This window comes from Podarcis gaigeae (genome assembly GCF_964106915.1).
Source record: "Podarcis gaigeae genome assembly, chromosome: 17".
In the NCBI taxonomy this organism is placed as follows: Eukaryota; Metazoa; Chordata; class Lepidosauria; order Squamata; family Lacertidae; genus Podarcis; species Podarcis gaigeae.
The window spans coordinates 30,510,160-30,529,036 of NC_139694.1; the positions used below are offsets into that span (position 1 = coordinate 30,510,160).

At 44.9% G+C, this 18,877-nt stretch overlaps 2 protein-coding genes across 3 annotated transcripts in view; both read left to right on the forward strand.

Moving 5' to 3' along the window:
- LOC310835449 (ovostatin-like) overlaps positions 1-2,953 on the forward strand; it is a 57,265-nt gene extending 54,312 nt beyond the window's left edge. The window contains exons 32-35 of the mRNA XM_083720082.1: positions 106-174; positions 261-363; positions 812-887; positions 2,746-2,953. Of these exons, the coding sequence (XP_083576208.1) occupies positions 106-174; positions 261-363; positions 812-864 (225 nt within the window). The 3' untranslated portion in view covers positions 865-887; positions 2,746-2,953. The remainder of the gene's footprint in view (positions 1-105; positions 175-260; positions 364-811; positions 888-2,745) is intronic.
- A 3,659-nt stretch (positions 2,954-6,612) lies between these two features.
- M6PR (mannose-6-phosphate receptor, cation dependent) lies at positions 6,613-18,181 on the forward strand. Of its 2 annotated transcripts, none has more exons than XM_083719783.1 (7): positions 6,613-6,825; positions 8,394-8,566; positions 11,617-11,777; positions 11,870-11,979; positions 12,844-12,974; positions 15,124-15,250; positions 16,594-18,181. In XM_083719783.1, the coding sequence occupies exons 2-7, from the start codon at positions 8,409-8,411 to the stop codon at positions 16,714-16,716; spliced, it is 810 nt and encodes a 269-aa protein (XP_083575909.1). In that variant the 5' UTR covers positions 6,613-6,825; positions 8,394-8,408; the 3' UTR covers positions 16,717-18,181. The 2 variants fall into 2 exon arrangements, with proteins under 2 accessions (XP_083575909.1, XP_083575908.1); XM_083719782.1 differs by lacking the exon at positions 6,613-6,825 and adding an exon at positions 6,891-6,912.
- The last annotated feature ends 696 nt before the right edge of the window (positions 18,182-18,877 follow it).

The following is an 18,877-nucleotide window of genomic DNA, read 5'->3' on the forward strand; positions in this document are numbered from 1 at the left end:
CATTCTCCCCACGATGATGCGTTAGAAGTCATTCCATACTCCTTCTAGTGTGTCTTCAGATGGCCAGTGAAGGTTCTCATCTTTCCTGTGCTTCCTTGTTCACAGCTTCGTGATGACAGAATTGTGATGAAGGTGGAAAGCAAAGAAAACCATGTCATCATGTACCTGGACGACGTATGTTCTGCTCAGATCTGCCTCTTGTTTTGTGGACTATTAACTGGCTACAAGACTAACGATTCCCATTGTGCTTTTATTCCCAGGTCACATCCAAGGGAATCAGTTTCGGCTTCATAGTTGCCCAAGACCTTTCAGTTTCAAATATCAAACCAGCCATGGTGGTCGTGTTTGACTACTATGAAACAGGTAAAGAAAAATAATATGCTATAGAACAGCCTTCCCTCATCTGATGCCATCTAGATTTTTTCGACTGCCAACTGCCTTCATCCATTCTGGCTGGGGCTGACGGGAGTTGTAAACCGAGAGAAAACTTTATTCTATACCTAGGCCTTGGACCTTTAACTATCTGTGGCCTTTTAGAAGTGGGTGGGATGTTTTTAATGTATTGATGTAGGAGTTTTGCTTCTTTGATGTTTGGTTGTAAGTCATTTTGGGTTGCCTTGGGCAAGATAAAGCAACTGAAAATAATATTAAGAAATAATAAAATCATGAGAGCATTATTATTATTATTTTCATTTTTTAAATTGAAAAAAATAACATTGGAAGGCATCAGGTCTGTGTGTGGTAGAATTAATTTGCCATAAAGCATATGGGATGGTCAAATAATCAAATTCTTTTACTTTCTCTGCTACAGATGAAATTGGTATTGCTGAATACAAGTTTCCTTGCCATGCTGATGATCCTTGAACCCTTTGGATAATTGGGAGAAAGTAAGTTGGAAGATAGGAGCATCAAACTTGGACGATCGTTATCCAACGACTGGGGGTGGGGAGAAAGGCGGTGAAGAAGATGGTTGCATAGAAAGGATCCAGCAATGGTCTTCTGTGTATTACAGTTGGTCTTCTCTAAAAGCCATGAAAAGTCTTTACTTTTTCATCTACAGTCATGGAAGGAGTAGACACTCACTGGCCTCAGAAATTAAAAGTGCTAGAAGACATTCACATCATAGCTTCAACGCAAAAAAAAGATGAGGGAACGATTTCACACTCCAAACATCTTTCACTCATAAAGGCATCCTTGCAAAAGAATTTCAGAATTGCATGACATTCTGAACCAAAATGTATTAGGAAGTTTGATTCTGGATGTTTAGCATTCAGTCAAGAATAGCATAACATCCTTCTCTGGGAGGGGGAATAGTGGTTGCAATGAGTGCCCCTGTTTGCCTCGCTGAGGGACAAATAATATATTTTTTGTTAGAAGACCAGCAATTTCACATTTGAGTTATTTGAGAACTCTTGGGTGGATGCCATCTGGACTCAGCAATTTGTCAGTTTTCATTTTCTTTATTAGGCCTAAAACCTCCCTCAGTTCCTCAGACTAACTTTCTTGGAAAAGTTATTTCATAATAATAATTTATTATTTATACCCTGCCCATCTGGCTGGGCCTCCCCAGCCACTCTGGGTGGCTTCCATAGAAACCAAAAATACAGTAAAATATCACACGTTAAAAACTTCCCTGAACCTTAAGATGTCTTCTGAATGTCAGGTAGTTGTTTATCGCTTTGACATCTGCTGGAAGGGCGTTCCACAGGGCGGGCGCCACTACCGAGAAGGCCCTCTGCCTGGTTCCCTGTAGCTTTGCTTCTCGCAATGAGGGAACCGCCAGAAGGCCCTCGGCACTGGATCTCAGCGTCCGGGCAGAATGATGGGGGTGGAGATGCTCCTTCAGGTATACTGGACCGAGGCCGTTTAGGGCTTTAAAGATCAGCACCAACACTTTGAATTGTGCTCGGAAATGTACTGGGAGCCAGTGTAGGTCTTTCAAGACTGGTGTTATATGGTACCTGTTATATTTCAGGTACTGGGATCTGCCCTATATTTTCCGTTGTGAAGACAGGTGCAAGGGAAGTTTCCCTCTTCTTGAAAGCAATGTTCTCCTTCTCCGAGACTCTCATTCTCCCTGATAGCAGGGGTACTATCATCGTGGGAGTGGGGCACAGCTATAATGTCCCCCCAAGGCCTCATCCACCAACCTCTCTGCCTCTCTTAGCTCTTCCAGGTCTGCTACCTTGGCCTTAAGGTAACAAATTTGTTCCTGGAGAGCCAGGAGCTCATCGCACCCCTGTACACACTCATGACTTCTGTCAAACAGGGAGATAAGTTGTACATGTGACAGACAATGCAAAATACTGGAAAGCCTTTTTGCCCCTGCTGGCAATTCTAATTGCCTAGTTGTTTTTGTAGTTTAAGTTGCTTTATTTAGAACTTGGGTTTTCCGTAAGTCAATGAAGTGAGGGACAGAATGACACGACCTGGCCTCTTCTCTCTTCTCACACACATCTGCTTAACTTGCCTTGGTGCTTTGCCAGGGAGATCTCCCTGTAGTTCATGGGTCAGGTTCCCCACTAGCTTACTCTAAATTTATACACCACTTGGCTAGTTCCTCCTAGCTGTAGTGTCTGCTTCTCAAAACTAAAATGATATTTCTGTAGTTTTACTCTGATCATTGTTCCCAAGTGTCATATTTCAGTATCTAAAACTAAGGCATCAAAGAGTAGCCTATGGAAGCTGAGCCATTCATTGTTTTAAATTGAGTTAATTAATGGTTTATTTTGTTTGTTTCCACAGGACAAAATTATGTCGTCATGAAAAGATATTCCTCAATTAAGTCTGCAACCATCCTAAGGGTGGTGCTCAGCAAGAATTATATTTGTTAAACTATTAGGTCTTGGAAGAAAATCACTAGAAAATACACCTTTCAACTGAGAGTTTTGCCACTCATTTCAATGAGAGGCTGTTTCATCAGTTCTTTGCAATAAAATCTTGTGATTATTAAGAGTGCCTTGCCTGCTCATCTTAATCTCAAATGCTGATGGTCCAGACTCTGTTTACACTGGGTGGATTATATAAGACCTGGTATAGGATAGTACCCTGGTATAGGATAGTTGGATAGTCTAAACCATGGAGCCTCTTCGGCTTGCCGATCGGAAGGTCGGCAGTTCAAATCCCCATGACAGAGTGAGCTCCCATTGCTCAGTCCCAGCTTCTGCCAACCTAATAGTTTGAAAGCATCCCAGTACGAGTAGATAAATAGGTACTGCTGTGGTAGGAAGGTAAATGGCGTTTCCGTATGCTCTGGCTTCTGTCACAGTGTCCCATTGTAGCAAGTAGCGGTTTAGTCATGCTGGCCACATGACCCGGAAAGCTGTCTGTGAACAAACGCCAGATCCCTCAGCCTGAAGCGAGATGAGCACCACACCTCATAGTGGCCTTTGACTGGACTTAACCATCCAGGGGCTCTTTACCTTTACCTTTTTTACCTACTACCCACCTTCCTTAACATTTGGTACCGTCCAGACATTCTGGACTATAACTTCCCTGTTCAAACCTCAATTCAGCCACAAATTCATTGGATAGCTTTACCCCAGCCCAGTGCTTTTCTTCTAAAAAAAAAAAAAGGTACCAGTGCTTTGTACCCTTGAGTGTAGCACCCTGCTTGTGGTTAACGCTTAGCTGGAATGAAATATTCAACGCAGCAATAGAGAAATTAAAATAATAATTTATTTGTCAGACAAATAAATGAGAGACACAGTGGTATATGGTTACCAAAGCTCTGTCCCCTCCAGCCCTGATGGCCAGCACTTATTTTTCCCCAGCCCAGCCCCCTTGCTCCTCCTTTGGCTGCCTCTGTCCAATCAGCCTGGTTGAAATTCCTATTGGCTGTTTGCTAGAACCAATCATAAAAGATACACCCATTTCCTATTACCTTTTATGGGAGACAAAGAGCTATATTTCCTTCTATCTATAAATGGCAAACAAATAGCCATATATCTTACATTTGCCTCAACAAGGCACCTTAATTACCAGATCACCTTTTGCCCTTCTTGCCCTATTCACTCCAAAACAGATGGTTAAAACAGATGCTCATTCTGTCTTAAACAGAGATCAGAGATCTTGGGTTCACATTCTCACACACCATCAATGAAATAAGAATCTAACATTTCTTACTTTCTAAATCCTTTGCATAATTACATTTAAGCCAATATATTTCATACATAACATATATAGATTTTTAGAAGCAAAGGCCTTTTCAAAGTAAAAAGGAACTTAGTAAAAACACTTTCCAAAAGCAACTCCTTAAATTTTACACCCCCTTTAAAGCCAGCTGTTGTTTCTATTAGCTCTTGCCCTTTAATCTTAGGAAAATGTGGCTAAAGTCTCTAATGGGAGGCACATGGTATTATTTTCTGTTAAACAATAAATCCTACTATTTACTAACTCTTAATTAGTGCTTTTGCAGCTTGATTGTATTCTGTAGGGCCAGTAACCTAGTAACCTTTGCTCCCAGCCTGTAATTCCCTTTTTACAACTTTGAGAATTTTGGCTCCTGCTATAAATCAAGGGGGCCCTTGTCCAGGAGGATGAACATCTGCCAAAGTCTTTTAGCCAGCTGGTCTTCTGCCTGGCATAAAAACACACAAGCATCTGCAAATTATATTTTTTTAAGCTCATTTAAAAATACAAGTCTTGATCAGATGCCTCATGAGTACCCTCAGAAAAAAGCACTTCCCCAACATAATATGGAAATCCTGATGGTGGGCTATCTTACAATTTGTGTGAACCACTTGGAGCAAAAAATTTTGTAGCCGACACACAGCTGGCCCAGCCATTATGTGGGTTGAGGCCAGCACCAGGGGCAGAGGAGCCAGCACTGATTTTGACCAAGATGTCTCCAATTTCAGATGAGATTTCATCAGAAACCAGCGAGATCTCACCTGAAATCAGTCCCAATGCTGGCGCCACTACTTGAAGGTGGCAGATGCAGGGCGGTGCTTCCTGTTTGACCTCAAGCAGCGAAATGGGACACACTACCCCTGAGCTGCTATAAAACCCAACTTCCATCTTGGTTTTGAATGGAGAAAATTCTGATAAGGAGCCAGAACATTTGACTGACAGCTGAGGCTTTGGGGTCTGGCCTACCGTCTCTTCAGGCCATGCTCTCTGAGAGGCCATGGTGCCATCACCAGCCACACTAATGGAACACTCCTGCAGGCCCCATGGCCTCCTCTGGCACTGGAACAGCTACACAACATTCCCAGGAAGGGGTCCTGGTGTTCTGGGACTCACAGCTGCTCTCTTGTAAGCACCCGGTATAGCAGAGTAAAAGCAGTGCAGACAGACTTGAGGAGGTATCTGGATATACCTACTTTATTTCTACTAATTGCAGAATAAAGAACATAACAAACACGTATGAGAGGAGCAGCCCTTGTACAGACATCCTGTCTCATCGCAATAGTACCAGAGACAGAAGTCATGCAGACTGGCTTCCTTTCTCATGGAACAGAAAGTAAGCACGAATCCGAAGATCCTTGCAATGGGAGGAACGAAATGCCACAGCTGCCTTCGAAAAGCAGCATTTCCCCATTTGCTCAGATAACAGTTGACCTCCATAAAGAGGCAGGGCAGCAACTGACTGAGGAAATGAGGAATTTCTGCTTTAGAAATAGAAACATGACTTGTTGCTGACAGGATGAGTTGATGGAACCACTGAGCCACCGTAATAATATAAAGGACAGGGCATTTTGTGTTATGGCCTCCTGGAGCACCCATATTTCTTTTCTACTTGTTACAGCTTCTCTCCATTATAGTCTCACCTTGCCACCCTCACTAAGGCAGGTACAGATTTTGTCCTTCCTCTGCAGACCCCTCCAAGCTCAGTTGCAGTTAGAGCATTTTTAATTTGCATCATTTCCTGGACTAGTATGTGCAAATAAGCAACATCTGTGCTTCCTTTCATGAGAACGGCAACAACTTCATAAAACATAAGCTAACCATTGTGAGTTTCTAGTTAATGACCGTAATCTGTGCACGTTCTTTAGGGGAAATGCTGTTTTAAGAAGAAAAAGACTCTAGAATTATGTAGGAGAAAAGCAATTATTGAGAAGAGGAAGAGGAAGTAGAACCTCATGCTAAACTTTTGAGCTGCTTGGCGTGAGAAAAGTGCGATATAAAAACGCGAATACGTTATTCATTTAAATCTGGTTTATTAAATTTGTATACACCGCCCTTCATCCAAGGGTCGCCGAGGCGGCTTGCAACACCAAAAGCGCGTAGCATAATAGCGAACATGACAATAACACACTGCGCAGCATTTTATTTCATTTATCCCATTCATTTAATAAACGGCCAGATATTCAAAGTCTGAAGGGGAGGGAGGGGGGGCCTCGTGACAATCCCGTGACAGCCGCTGAAGAGCCAATGAGAGCCGCCCTCGCCTTCACCCGCCTCCTTGTCGTCGTCGACAAGACCAAGAACTGGAACAGAGGCGGCTTGGGTCCTGAGTCGCCTGTCACGCCGAAGCCCCTCCCCGAACCCGCTCCTCCGCCTCTCATTGGTCAGGATGCAAGCACGGGAAGGCGGGGCCGGAGGTAGGTGAAGGCGAAACGACTCGGCGAGCCGCTTCCACCCGATTGGACGAAAACCGCCCCTTACCCCGCTTCCTCCTTCCGGTCGACAAGAGGATGAGCCTTCGGCTGTACGGCACGGGCTCCTGCTTCCTCTTCCGCTTGTGTAGCATGACTGGTCACGAGCCGCCCTCCTCTTCCTCCTCCTCCGGGCTCCGGTAACGGCTTCTGGGGCCGGCGACAGGCGCGGGGAGGAAGGCCGAGACGCGACGTCGAGCGCCGCAGTGGGCCGGGGCAGCCCCAGGTGACGGCGCCGCTCCGCGACCCTGCTCCCCGTCCCCTTTCCCCTCAGCCGCACCTCGCTTGCTGCAGGCTCCGGGGGGCGAGAGAGGTGAGGGGGCGGAGGGCATGTGGGACCCCCCTCCTCCTCCGAAAGCTCCGGCCTCGTCCCCCCCCCCGCCTTGAAGAAGCCTGGCGGCAGTCGAGTTGAGGAAATGGCGGGGCTTTTTAGGCACTTGGGGGTGGGGGTCAGGGAAGGGCTTTGCAGGGCTGAGGTAGAGAGGGTGAGCAGCAGGCGGCCTCGACGCCTGCCGTGCCGAAGGGCGAAGCCGTCGCAGGGACACGCGCGCTATTCGTTACGTCTGCACGCGAAGCGGGGCGGACACGTGAGCCGCAGGCAGGTGGGTGCCCGGTGCCGCGTGGCGCTCTACCCCCGCAACTCGAGTGACGGGAACGAGGCCGCCTCAGCAGTTTCGTCCCACCCCCGCCACCACCTGTATGCGGCTCCTTCCAAAGCTCTCTCCGCCCATCTGTGGAACAGATTCTTTGCAATTCTGAGCACAAGGGCCGCCTCCTCCCCCCCTAACCCCAAATCCTTAGGATTTAATGTTTCAAATGGTGCATCCCCGAAACATCCATTTCGGGCTATCAAGGGTGAGAGTGGGTTCTCAGTTACTGAGAGGATATTGACTTTTCCTGGGCTAATCTTTCAGAGCCCACACCCAGAGTTAGAGCAGCGAGAGTCTTCCAAGGTGAACATTTCCAACATGATAGGCCACACTCAAGACCTGAGCAAGATGACACTGTCATATTCCTTTGCTGCAACTGGCAATTTCGCCAAAATGGCTCTTTCAAGTATGCTAATAATTATTAAAATTTATCAACAAAGTCAATGGCACTTTATGAGCTGCTTAAATGTGTCCGTGCTGTACCCATAATTAAAAAGAAGGTGACTATTCATGCATCAAAGACATTAGGCCAGCCTTGGAAATACATTCGCAGAAATTATCATGCAGCCCACCTACATTTGGATGGCTTGAAATGCAAAACAAAAAAGCAAAAGGCGCTTACTGACTGATTTCTAAAAACTTGTGTGGTCTGAGTGAATCATCATTTATGAGATGCTCACTTCTTGTTTTAATGATTAACAACATAAAAATAGCATATGACAATGCAGAATTAACAACAGTTTCTGAGAGTGGTTTGAGATGAGACATAACGATAGTAAGAAACACCGAACAGAAGATGTACTTCATACATTTCAAAGAGGATGTGAAACATATCTGTTGGAGGAAATGAGGGTTCAGCCTACTGAGTAGATCCAGTTGGCCACTCCTGCCTTAAGTAGTGAATTTCCTCTCTCTCAGTGCCAAATTATTGCAGGTTGTCATTTATGTGAGACTAATATCCCAGTTGTCTCTTAATTTAGGACTGTGAGATTGCTTATAGAATGTCCACTTTTCCATGTAAAAGTCATAATGAAAAAGTAGACATTGATTGTTCAGTTGATCTCTGCAACTCAGATTTCATATGTCATGCTGCCATATTAATGCATTGTCTACATCTGTTCTTCATCACGTGCCCTTACTCTAGACAACTGCTTGTAGAATGTTCCTGGCTCACTGTTGCTGCCATGCTGTGCTGCTAGCCCTCATGACCACTGTGATGGCAAAGGACAATGAATGTGATCTACTTGGGGAGGAAGGCAGTGAATCCACAAAAGAAAAGAAGCTGCTGGAGAGGTTGACGCCAATTTTCGGCAGAAGGTACAGTGCCTGTGGCTGATTGACTTGTTGGGGTGGCTTCAGTGTAGCCGATGTCAGGAGCAATTGCTCAAGAGGGATTTTTGAGTCACTGCCCTTGGGGAATATCCAACCACCTTAGCTGCTTGTCAGGCCTGGCTAGTGTCAACAAGTAATTTTCATAAGAATTCTACTTGCTCATAGTGATTGCGTTCCTGTTGTGAAAAGATGGCTGCTGAAGGAGTTTATTCCGCCCCCAATAAAATTAACAGCTCATTGGCAATATTCTGCTGTTCACGAGGCCATGTGGACATCTGGTATAGATACTTAATGCCCTTACTGGGTAAGTCTCAGATATAATTTCCAGATGTTTTGGGACTACAACTCCCATCATCCCTGACCACTGGTCCTGTTAGCTAGGGATGATGGGAGTTGTAGTCCCAAAACATCTGGAGGGCCAAGTTTGGCCATGCCTGAAACAGCACCTCTGTTCTTGCGCTACTTGAATACTTACCCCACCAATCCGCAATCCAAAATCTGCAAAAGGAAATATGCAGATATTCATTATTGACACCTGGGTGAGCAGGCTGGGAAGATTAGGCGTTAACTGAGCTTTTGGTCTCCAACTACTTGGCGTGGCACCAATCCCAACTGGGTTGGGGAGAGTCACAGCTGTAATCCCTAAGGAGGCCAAACCCTACTGACTAGATTTGAGGGGTTTCATGGTGTTGAGTCATTGGAACAGACTGGGGATGCTGCTGGTCTCTTGTCCACCCCATTGCATGGCACTTCCTTTGCTAACCAGAAGGTTATCTTGAGCATGGTGTTGGAGAATCCTTCCAGAGTGGTGCCACGTACCTTCAACACCCACTCCAATTCAGCCTCCAGTGAACTAGCTTGGGACCTCATGGCCACCTGGACAACCATAGATTTGTCCTGATCAATCAGTGGTGCAACCCATGTGTCCAAACAAACATACTCTGGACTTTGCAACAGAGTGGGATAGCTTGGTTCAGTTGGTTGTGGGGTTTGTAATGAGGCTGTTGTCCTGGATGGACCATTTCCTGATATGGTTTGGATTCCCTCTGATGGTATCACCCATAGGGATGGAGGGCCCATTGAGATGGTCCACCCTGTAGACTAATAGACTCATAAAGGTTCCTGAATACGTTGGGGGGATTTTCCAGCTGAGATGGCTAGCACTCCTGTTGAGGCTCTACTCTTGCTGTAGAACAGCAAGATGCACTGGGCCATAAACACAGTTGCTTCAGGGGTCATCATTGCAACTGGTGAGCATGCCAGGGAACTGCATGATTAAGCAGGAGCGGCAATGGCTAGATTGTAAATAGTGCAAAGCCCAATGCAACACTGACCAGATACAGGCAAGAATACATGGTCATGTATACCACATGGCAGCGGTGACGGCAAATAAAGTGTGCCTCTCTGCCACCAGTGCCTCTTCAGTCCAGCAGGGCTGTTTCAAGTGGTGAATAAGCTGATTACATCTGCCCAACATAGGGTATCTTTGAAGTTCTGGGCACCAGTTACTATAGCAGTACCAGATAACCATCTAACTCAAGATTTGTTGGCTCAGTACAGAAGCTGGTTATAGGAGTTTGGCTGACTGACCCTTGCCCATCATGTCTTACACAGCTATCCAGAGGGGATTGGTGGAGTGGGCTCAAAGATTGATCAGTGCCATACTGCAGAAGGGGGATGTGCTGCCTGCCTTGAAGGACCAGAAGGATCCTTCAGAGGACCAGAAGTGTTACATTACAATTGCCTGTTCACAATCTTGGGCAAGATTCTCGAGAGGCTGGCGGCAAGCCACCTGCAGGCATTATTGGAGGAAGTAAATTAATCCGAACGGTTTTCAAACTGGCTTCAGTCCCAGAGACAGAGCCTAAACTTCCTTGGCTGCCCTGCTAGATAATGTTTGTTGGGAGAGAGGCAGGAGTTGAGTTGATTCCTCTCAAACTTTCCACACCTCTTGATTCCTTTCACCATGGTATCTTTCTGGCCTGGCTCTGAGTATGGAAGGCACTGTGTTGCAGTGGTTCAGTTCATGCCAGCAAGGCAGGATCCTGGAGGTGATTGGAAGTGCAAGGACTTTGTTCCATCCAGGGGAATTGACTTGTGGTGTCCCACAGAGCTTCATCTTAACACCCTTGTTTTTCAACATCTATATGAAGTTGCCAGGGACACATGATGAGGTGTCATCAGTATGCCAATGATGCTCAGCTCTATCTCTTGTTATGTCAGAATTGGAAGAGGCCGTTCAGGTTCCTGACCAGTGCTTGCAAGTGGTAATAGGCTGAATGAAGACTCTTGAATTGAAACTGAATCAAGACAGTTTCTTGGAATGGGGGTGGGATGTCACACTGCCATGGAAAGGGGTTGCTCTTTGATCCAGCTCCATCACTTGAGTCCCTGGTGACTTCAGAGCAAGGAGTGCTTATTTCTAGCTCTGGCTGATTTGCAGAGAAGGCTTGGCACCTGTGATCCATGCTCTGGATCAACCGTATTGGGGAAAGCCTTCTTTGTGATGGCTACTAAACCCTGGAACTTGCTGCCCCCAGATGTGTATGCTTTGTGTCTACGTTATTTACATTTTGGTGACACGCACACATTTTCACTCAGGCATTTGGGGGGTGGCTGGATGTGAGTTTTCTGTATCCGAAGCTGTATTGTTTTACTTAGATCAGTGTTTTCAGCTTTTGGATTTTAAATACAGTTGTATTTTAATTTGTATTCCCCTCCCTGGGACTCCTTGTAAAGAGCAGGTAACATTTAAAAAAAAAAAAATGGAGATACATGCTGATCTCCCTTTTTTTCATGCCTCAGGATTTGGGGTGTTTCTCATTCACTTTAGAGCAGAATTTGTAGAATGTGATTTATTTATTTTCAAGTTTGTGAAAACCTCTCCTAATGGAATTTGGAATGAAAGAAGGTTGGCTGGTATAGATGCTCCTTAATTTGAGTGGGAAGGACTATTGTTAGGATCCCTCCCAGCCCCGCAAATGTGTGAGCAGCAATGTTTGTAAGGCTTCTCTGTGTGGCATCTCTCTCTGCAGTTTTGAAATTGAAGGTGAGAGTGAAGGTGAGAAATACACCTACAAGTTCCGGGTGTGTCGAAATGCTAGCAGTAAGACCAATTCTGGCTTGGTGCAGATCAACAATAAGCAACAGACAACGGTGTTGGGACGAATCAACGAGACCCATCTTGCCAGTGGAAGTAAGATACATTTATCCTTCAACAACTCTTATTCATTGCTCTTCCAATACCACCTATGCCTCACAGGGTGTCTTGGTTTTCTGTCTTGGCAGGTTCATGGATTTTACTGACCTATAAGGGGGGAGACCCCTATAGTAGCCACTGTGGGAAGGAGCCGAGAAAAGCCATAGTAATGATCACCTGCAACAAGAAGACACTAGCAGTGAGTAGCTACTGGAAAGGGTTATTAAAAAATAATAATTCCAGGGTATATTGGCCAATGGTTAGGAGTCACCCCTCATTACACTACCTCCAGTATTAATCACGCTGAATAATTTAAGAGCTGAATTACATGCTTGGAAAATGAGATTTTTCAGCTTGGCAGGAATACCACGATGCTTGAACTTATGTTGGTTGGAGGGGAAAGGCTGCTCACTTAGAAAATGAACACATTTTGAAGAAGGGTAAAAGGTAAAAGTAAAGGGACCCCTGACCATTAGGTCCAGTCGTGCCCGACTCTGGGGAGCCAGCGTACAGCTTCCAGGTCATGTGGCCAGCATGACTAAGCCACTTCTGGTGAACCACAGCAGCGCACGAAAACACCATTTACCTTCCCGCCGGAGAGCTACCTATTTATCTACTTGCACTTTGACGTGCTTTTGAACTGCTAGGTGGGCAGGAGCAGGGACCGAGCAACAGGAGCTCACCCCATCATGGGGATTCGAACCGCCGACCTTCTGATCAGCACGTCCTAGGCTCTGTGGTTTAACCCACAGCGCCACCCGAAGAAGGGTAGTCCAGGACTATTGGGAGGGCTGGGAAGTTCCTGTTGTAAAGAAAAAGTCAAACACAGAGTCTCCTACTAGCATTTTAAAGTACAGCCCAGGAGGCCTACAGCATATATTTCTCTGAACATGTATCTCGCTCAGAAGTGGGAGGTGGCACTGTTAGATGGTTCTTGAAGAAGATGAAGGACACTGGCGAGCATAGTTCTCTGGGGAAGGACGGAACTTTGTCCCTGTATATATTTAAGGTGATAGATGTCTTTTATTTGGCTTCCATGAGTGTGCTATCTTCCCATAAACAGAGTGGTTTCACCATGGTGTCAGAAGAACGAGAAAAGATGGAGGAATGCTTCTACCTCTTTGAATTAGAGAGCAGCTTGGCCTGCCCTCCAGAAGACTCTCACTTAAGTATTGGCTCTATATTGCTCATTACGTAAGTTTGTCTAAAAGTTTTAATACTCCATCTTCGGTTTAGCAATTTCCAGGGTAGCTTACATGCATATTCTTTTTAAACATATAAAACGGGATTAAAAGATGAAAATAACAGTTAAAACTGAGCAGCATCAGAGCAACTTGAGAGATAAAAGCTATTCTGATAATACAGTTTAATAGTGCCTGGTCGCAACAATAAGTTCTTTACTTGGTGCCAGAAAGACATGAGATTTGGTACCAACAGCCTGGTGTATATGTGTACAATCTTAAGGCCTGTACTTTGGACTAGTTGAAATTTCAAATGTGTCCCCACATTGAGTGCATCACGGCAGTGTAAGTTGTATGCCACCAGTTCATGAATAGTGGCTGTTTCTTTTCGGGTGGGAACGTGGGCACCAGACTTGGAACATAGACGGCACTTCATGCCATAAAAAGGTACAGCTTCCGGGTCATGTGGCCAGCATGACTAAGCCGCTTCTGGCGAACCAGAGCAGCGCACGGAAACGCAGTTTACCTACCTGCCGGAGCAGTACCTATTTATCTATTTGTACTTTGACGCCATAGATGCCACTTAAAGGCTAGATCTTAAAAGCATTCAAAGCTGCAAAGTGCAACCCCATCTAAAATAGGCTGGGAACTACCTCTCAAAACAGGCACACGCCCTACCAACATGCAGCTTCAATTTCTCAGGACTTGGCGAGAAAGTATTCCAGATTTTCAGAGTATCTCACTTGGCAGTTCAGTACAGATTTTAAACAGAATTGGGGACAAAGCTTTGAAGAGTACAAGTGGTATCGGACATTAGTATTCCCAGTGTAGCCCTTGTCAACTTGAGCATACAGGGTAGAAATGAAACAGTGGAACACATTGTCCTCCATTACAGAAGGGTACCATGGTGCTGTTCCCTACTTTCAGTGCCTTATTAGAAAGGGTCTAGAAAAGTAATCTGCTGAAAGTTTATCCACGAGACACTTTTCTGTAAATGCGATTCCACAGAATCAGGTTTTGTACTGAGCATAGGGTGAATGAAGTAAAGGTCTTTGGCCATGGGGAATGGAAGGTTTATCCCAAGGCAGTTGCTTTAAGACAAAAGAATACATATGTAGTTAGGGGCACTGGCTTCCTTGTAAATATTTAGTCAGGCATGACAGTATGGCATGTGTTTATATCAGAGCTTTCCAAACTTTTCACGTTGGTGACACACTTTTTAGACATGCATCATTTCACGACACAGTAATTCAGTTTTACTAGCAAACTAGAGGTTAAACTAACCCCTTTCCAGCCCCGGGAGGAGTGCGGGGAGCATTTGTGGGACACACCCACACACTGCAACCGACACACTAACTTCTCAGGACACACAGTCTAGAAAGCTCTGGTTTATATTATACTTATGACAAATGCCCTGGGCCTTGCAATTTCATAGATGCACAGGAGAGCCTAAATTACTGTTCACTGTTTAGACACGAATTATAAGCACAACTTCTGATTGGGCTTCAGCAAATCTCACAAGATCTTGGAAGATTTGGATGTTACAAAGGGATACAGTGGTACCTCGGGTTGCGAACTTAATTCATTACGGGGGTCCGTTCTTAACCTGAGGCGCGCTTTCGCTAATGGGGCCTTCTGCTGCCGCCGCGCTGCCAGCGCACGATTTCCATTCCCATCCTGGGGCAAAGTTCACAGTCCGGAGCAACTACTTCCAGGTTAGCCGAGTTTGTAACCCGAGGTACCACTGTACAGGGAAATAAACTTGCACAAATGTCCTCAAGTGTAGCCCGCAATTTAGCTTCCGTAAAGTATACCCATTTCCCTCCCCATTTCTGGGCAAATAATTTGCCTGCCATATTGATCCCTATTCCCCATTCCCTTCCCATATTTTATGCTGCTGTGTATACTCCGTGTGATACCTAACAACCATTAAGCCTAAAGTTGCGCACATTGGGCTCTCCTCTGGTTGCTCAAAATTAGAATTTGACTAGCTGCTTTAGGAGTAACACATATTACACCATAAAGGTTGGAATCTCCTATGCCAGTCAGCCTCATTATAAGTTCTTAAGCGGTTTGTAAGAGAACATCAACATGTTCTGAGTTTTATTAGAAATTATAGCTTTGCCTTCCTGGTTTGTTTGTATTTTGACATTCTCTTTCAGGCTTGCTCCATTGGTTGCAGTGTACCTCATTGGGGGATTTCTTTACCAGCGTCTGTTGGTGGGAGCAAAAGGCATGGAGCAGTTCCCCCACTTGGCCTTCTGGCAAGATCTGGGCAACCTAGTGGCAGTAAGTAGCAAAACAGACAAATCCGTACAGCAGCAAGGGGCAACCTGTGATTCTTCCAGAGTTTGCATCTGATATCATGCACACAAGCTGCGTCTACCTGTGCCACAGGAAAGGTATGCAGTGGTACCTCGGATTAAGTACTTAATTCGTTCTGGAGGTCCGTACTTAACCTGAAACTGTTCTTAACCTGAAGCACCACTTTAGCTAATGGGGCCTCCCGCTGTCGCCGGAGCACGATTTCTGTTCTCATCCTGAAGCAAAGTTCTTAACCCGAGGTACTATTTCTGGGGTAGCAGAGTCTGTAACCTGAAGCGTATGTAACCCGAGGTACCACTGTATGTGCATTCAGGCATTTTGATGAATCTTGTTTTAACATCTTGTTTTAAGCAGGCCTGGGTAACCTCCAACCTGTGGACCAATCATAGCCCGCAAAGCCATTTTCCTCATGACATCAGCTGATATGTGGGAGGATGGGATTGAATCCTGACAAACCCCATCCTGATTCAGGAGCTGGTTTGCATCAGAATCTCGCTAAAACAAAGGATTTTCAAACAGCCCTCTGCTGTTCTTTGAAGTCCTGACAATTTGGGCTTCAAAGCACAGCATCACCTGACATCATAGTGATGCCCACCTGTCGTATTCAGCCCTCCAAGGGAGGGAGATAAAAATGGCCCCTAGATAGAAAAGGTGCCTCCACCCCCATGTAAAGAAGCAGCAGTGAAGCTTGGGGACCCAGCTTGTTACAATTTAAGTGCCATTTAGTATGATGTCTAATGCCAGACTGTGATTAATCTCTACTAATATTTGTTGATAAAAGCCAGTCTCAGAGCAATGGTTTGAAATTGCATTGTGTCAACTAATAATTTGAGATGACCCAGTTTTCATTCGGACAAAATGATACACTGTTTAATCAGATGGAAGCAGAGCCTTTCAATTCCTTGCTGCTGCACTGAACGAGAGGGAGTGCATGAATTGAAAGTTTGTTCTGGCTAAATAAACAGATTTATTGCGTTGTCCAAATATAGCTACTGTTTTTGTTGGAGATTGCAGCTAATAAATTCCTGTCAACGGGCTTCCCTTTAGAGTTGGCTTGTTTCCTTGTGGGAACTTCTGAGCTGACACTCTCGTGCTAAGCTTTTACTTACTAGTTGCCTATGCAAAGCCTTTGATGTGCTTTAGGTATGGCAGTTGTGCTTATTTGGCTGCCACGTCTTTCTATAGTCCCTTCAGCATTGAAGTCCTCAAATCATGCTAAGAGGTGGAATCTGGATGGAGACAGGGGTTAATACTGCAATCACTATTTGTGGCCTGGCATTTGTACATTAACCTGTGTGTGCTTACAGGATGGCTGTGATTTTGTGTGCCGGTCGAAACCAAGGAATGTACCAGCTGCGTATCGTGGTGTTGGTGATGACCAACTAGGGGAAGAGTCTGAAGAGCGAGATGACCATTTGCTACCAATGTGATCTTTTCTTTCTTTTCCTTCCCTGTTTGTTCACATAAGCGGGTGTCACCTGGTCGCTTCCCCCTCATCTTTCTTGTGATCACCCCTTAAGCTGCTTGCTTTTTACCATGGCTGCCCCGTTTTTCCTCTCCTGCTATGAATGAGTACTGGGACTGGGGCTTCGGGCTTTTCTGAATGTAAATCTGTGGTAACAAAACTTTGAAATAGGGGGACTGGACAGAGCCCTGAAGGGCAAATGCTTCTCTAGATTGCCTGCTGAGGCTGATTTTCCTCAGCTTATGAAGAAGTGTTTGTAGGTTTGGAATGGAGCAGCAAGGGGAACTTCAGTATGTGAAGTTAAAGGGAAGAACCTGAAGGTGCAGGGAAATACTAGTAGCCTTGGGTATGGGGGGTGGCTGGGATTGAGTGCTTTTACATATTTTGTATGGGCTTTATTCTACAAAACACTGGATTTCTATTTTCAATTATTCATTTGTACATTTTTCTTGAAAGCTGAGGGAGCTTTCCTTGCATTTTCAGATTCACCCTTTTAAGATGCAGTAGACGGACAGTCTGGAGACTCTTCCATCTTAAAGTATGAATTAAAAGTAGATTTGAGGTCTTTTTTCCAGTTGCTGGTACATGATGATGGCAATAATATGTATATTTTGCTATATGGCCTGAATTGAAATAGAGGCAAAGAGGAAAGAAAGTTTCTCAAAACAGCAGGTGCACCTGAGTGCAGTCCCTGCATTATCACCCCTTTAACTGCTTTACGAGAAAGAGGAATTATCTAGCTTTAGTTGTTTATGTGCTTATGGCGGAGGTTGAAAAATATAAGGAAGACCAGTCCTCTTAGTAGTTCAACAGGGGAATAAGGAATGAAAGTCTGTCTGGGTGGTTAGTCAAAATCTTAGCCACAAAAACCAATGGAATAAACTTATATCCTTCCAGACTAGTGCAAACATCACTGCTGGTCTGTTCTCAGTCGGGATGTTAATCTAAGTTGCACCTTCATCTACTTCCTGGAGGGATTGGGACATGATAGGTCTGTTGCTTTAAGAGATTGCTTTCTCTACTTGGTGCATGCTATGCTATCACCTACTGAAGAGATCAGAGCTGCAGCTCAAAAATATTCCTTACTTTTGAAGATAAGCCATTTACAGTTCAAAGTCTCCTGAATTCACTAGTAACACCAGCTATCTCTTGTGAGGAATAATATATTTACTTTGTAGGGAGAGCTGGTGGTTCAAACTGGGCAGCGATCTGCGGGGTACACAGCAGGGCAGACTCTCTCATTTTCTGACTCAAGAGCAATGATCAGCTGTCCGGCTGGAATAAAATTAGATAAACAAAGCTGCATCAAGTGTCTCAAGTTCCCTCCAACAGGGATAAGGTCACTGCAATGGTCACTTTTTCATGGTGGTGTTTAAAATAACTTTGTACAAAGACACAACTTTAAAATTAAAATGGCTTGAAGCCCTGAACTGTGTGTTTGTGAGTTAATCATAGACTGCAGCTAGGATCATGCTGATGGGAGTTGGAATTTAACAACATGGAAGGGCTGGAGGTTCCCCTCTCTTAAGTCAAAGAAAGCTGCAGCAAATTAACCTCGTTAAATACTACTTTCCTGTTCTTCCTGCTCTCCCAGCCACACAAGGAAAGGGAACATAGCTCAGTAATCAAACACAGAACTTGGCTGGAGAGTGCTTAAATTTCAGTTACCTGTACCTGTTTAGATTCAAGGACTGGGAATATCAACTACTGTATTGGCCTGAATATAAGCTGCACCTTTAAAATTGATGGGGGGAGGAGGAAAAATGACAATACCCAGGCTGCTTCCTTGGTTGGGGAGGGCACCACTTTGCTGACAGCATACGGTCATGAATAAAAGCCGCACTTTTAGCTTTTCACTGTCTGGTTTTTTTTTGGGGGGGGGGGGAGTGCGGCTTATATGCAGGCCAATGCTGTGCTTCACATAAACATGCTATCAAAGGCCTCAGCCACACCTTTTTGCTTAGTGCTATAGCATTATTTAAGCTATTCTTGTAGTTAAGAAGTATGAACCAGCACACACAATGAGATGGCTGCTGCTTCCCCCACCCTTCCTATAATAGCTATTATAATCTCTTCAATTCACACTAAAATGGTGATCACTTTTAACTAATGGCAGAGGAAATCCG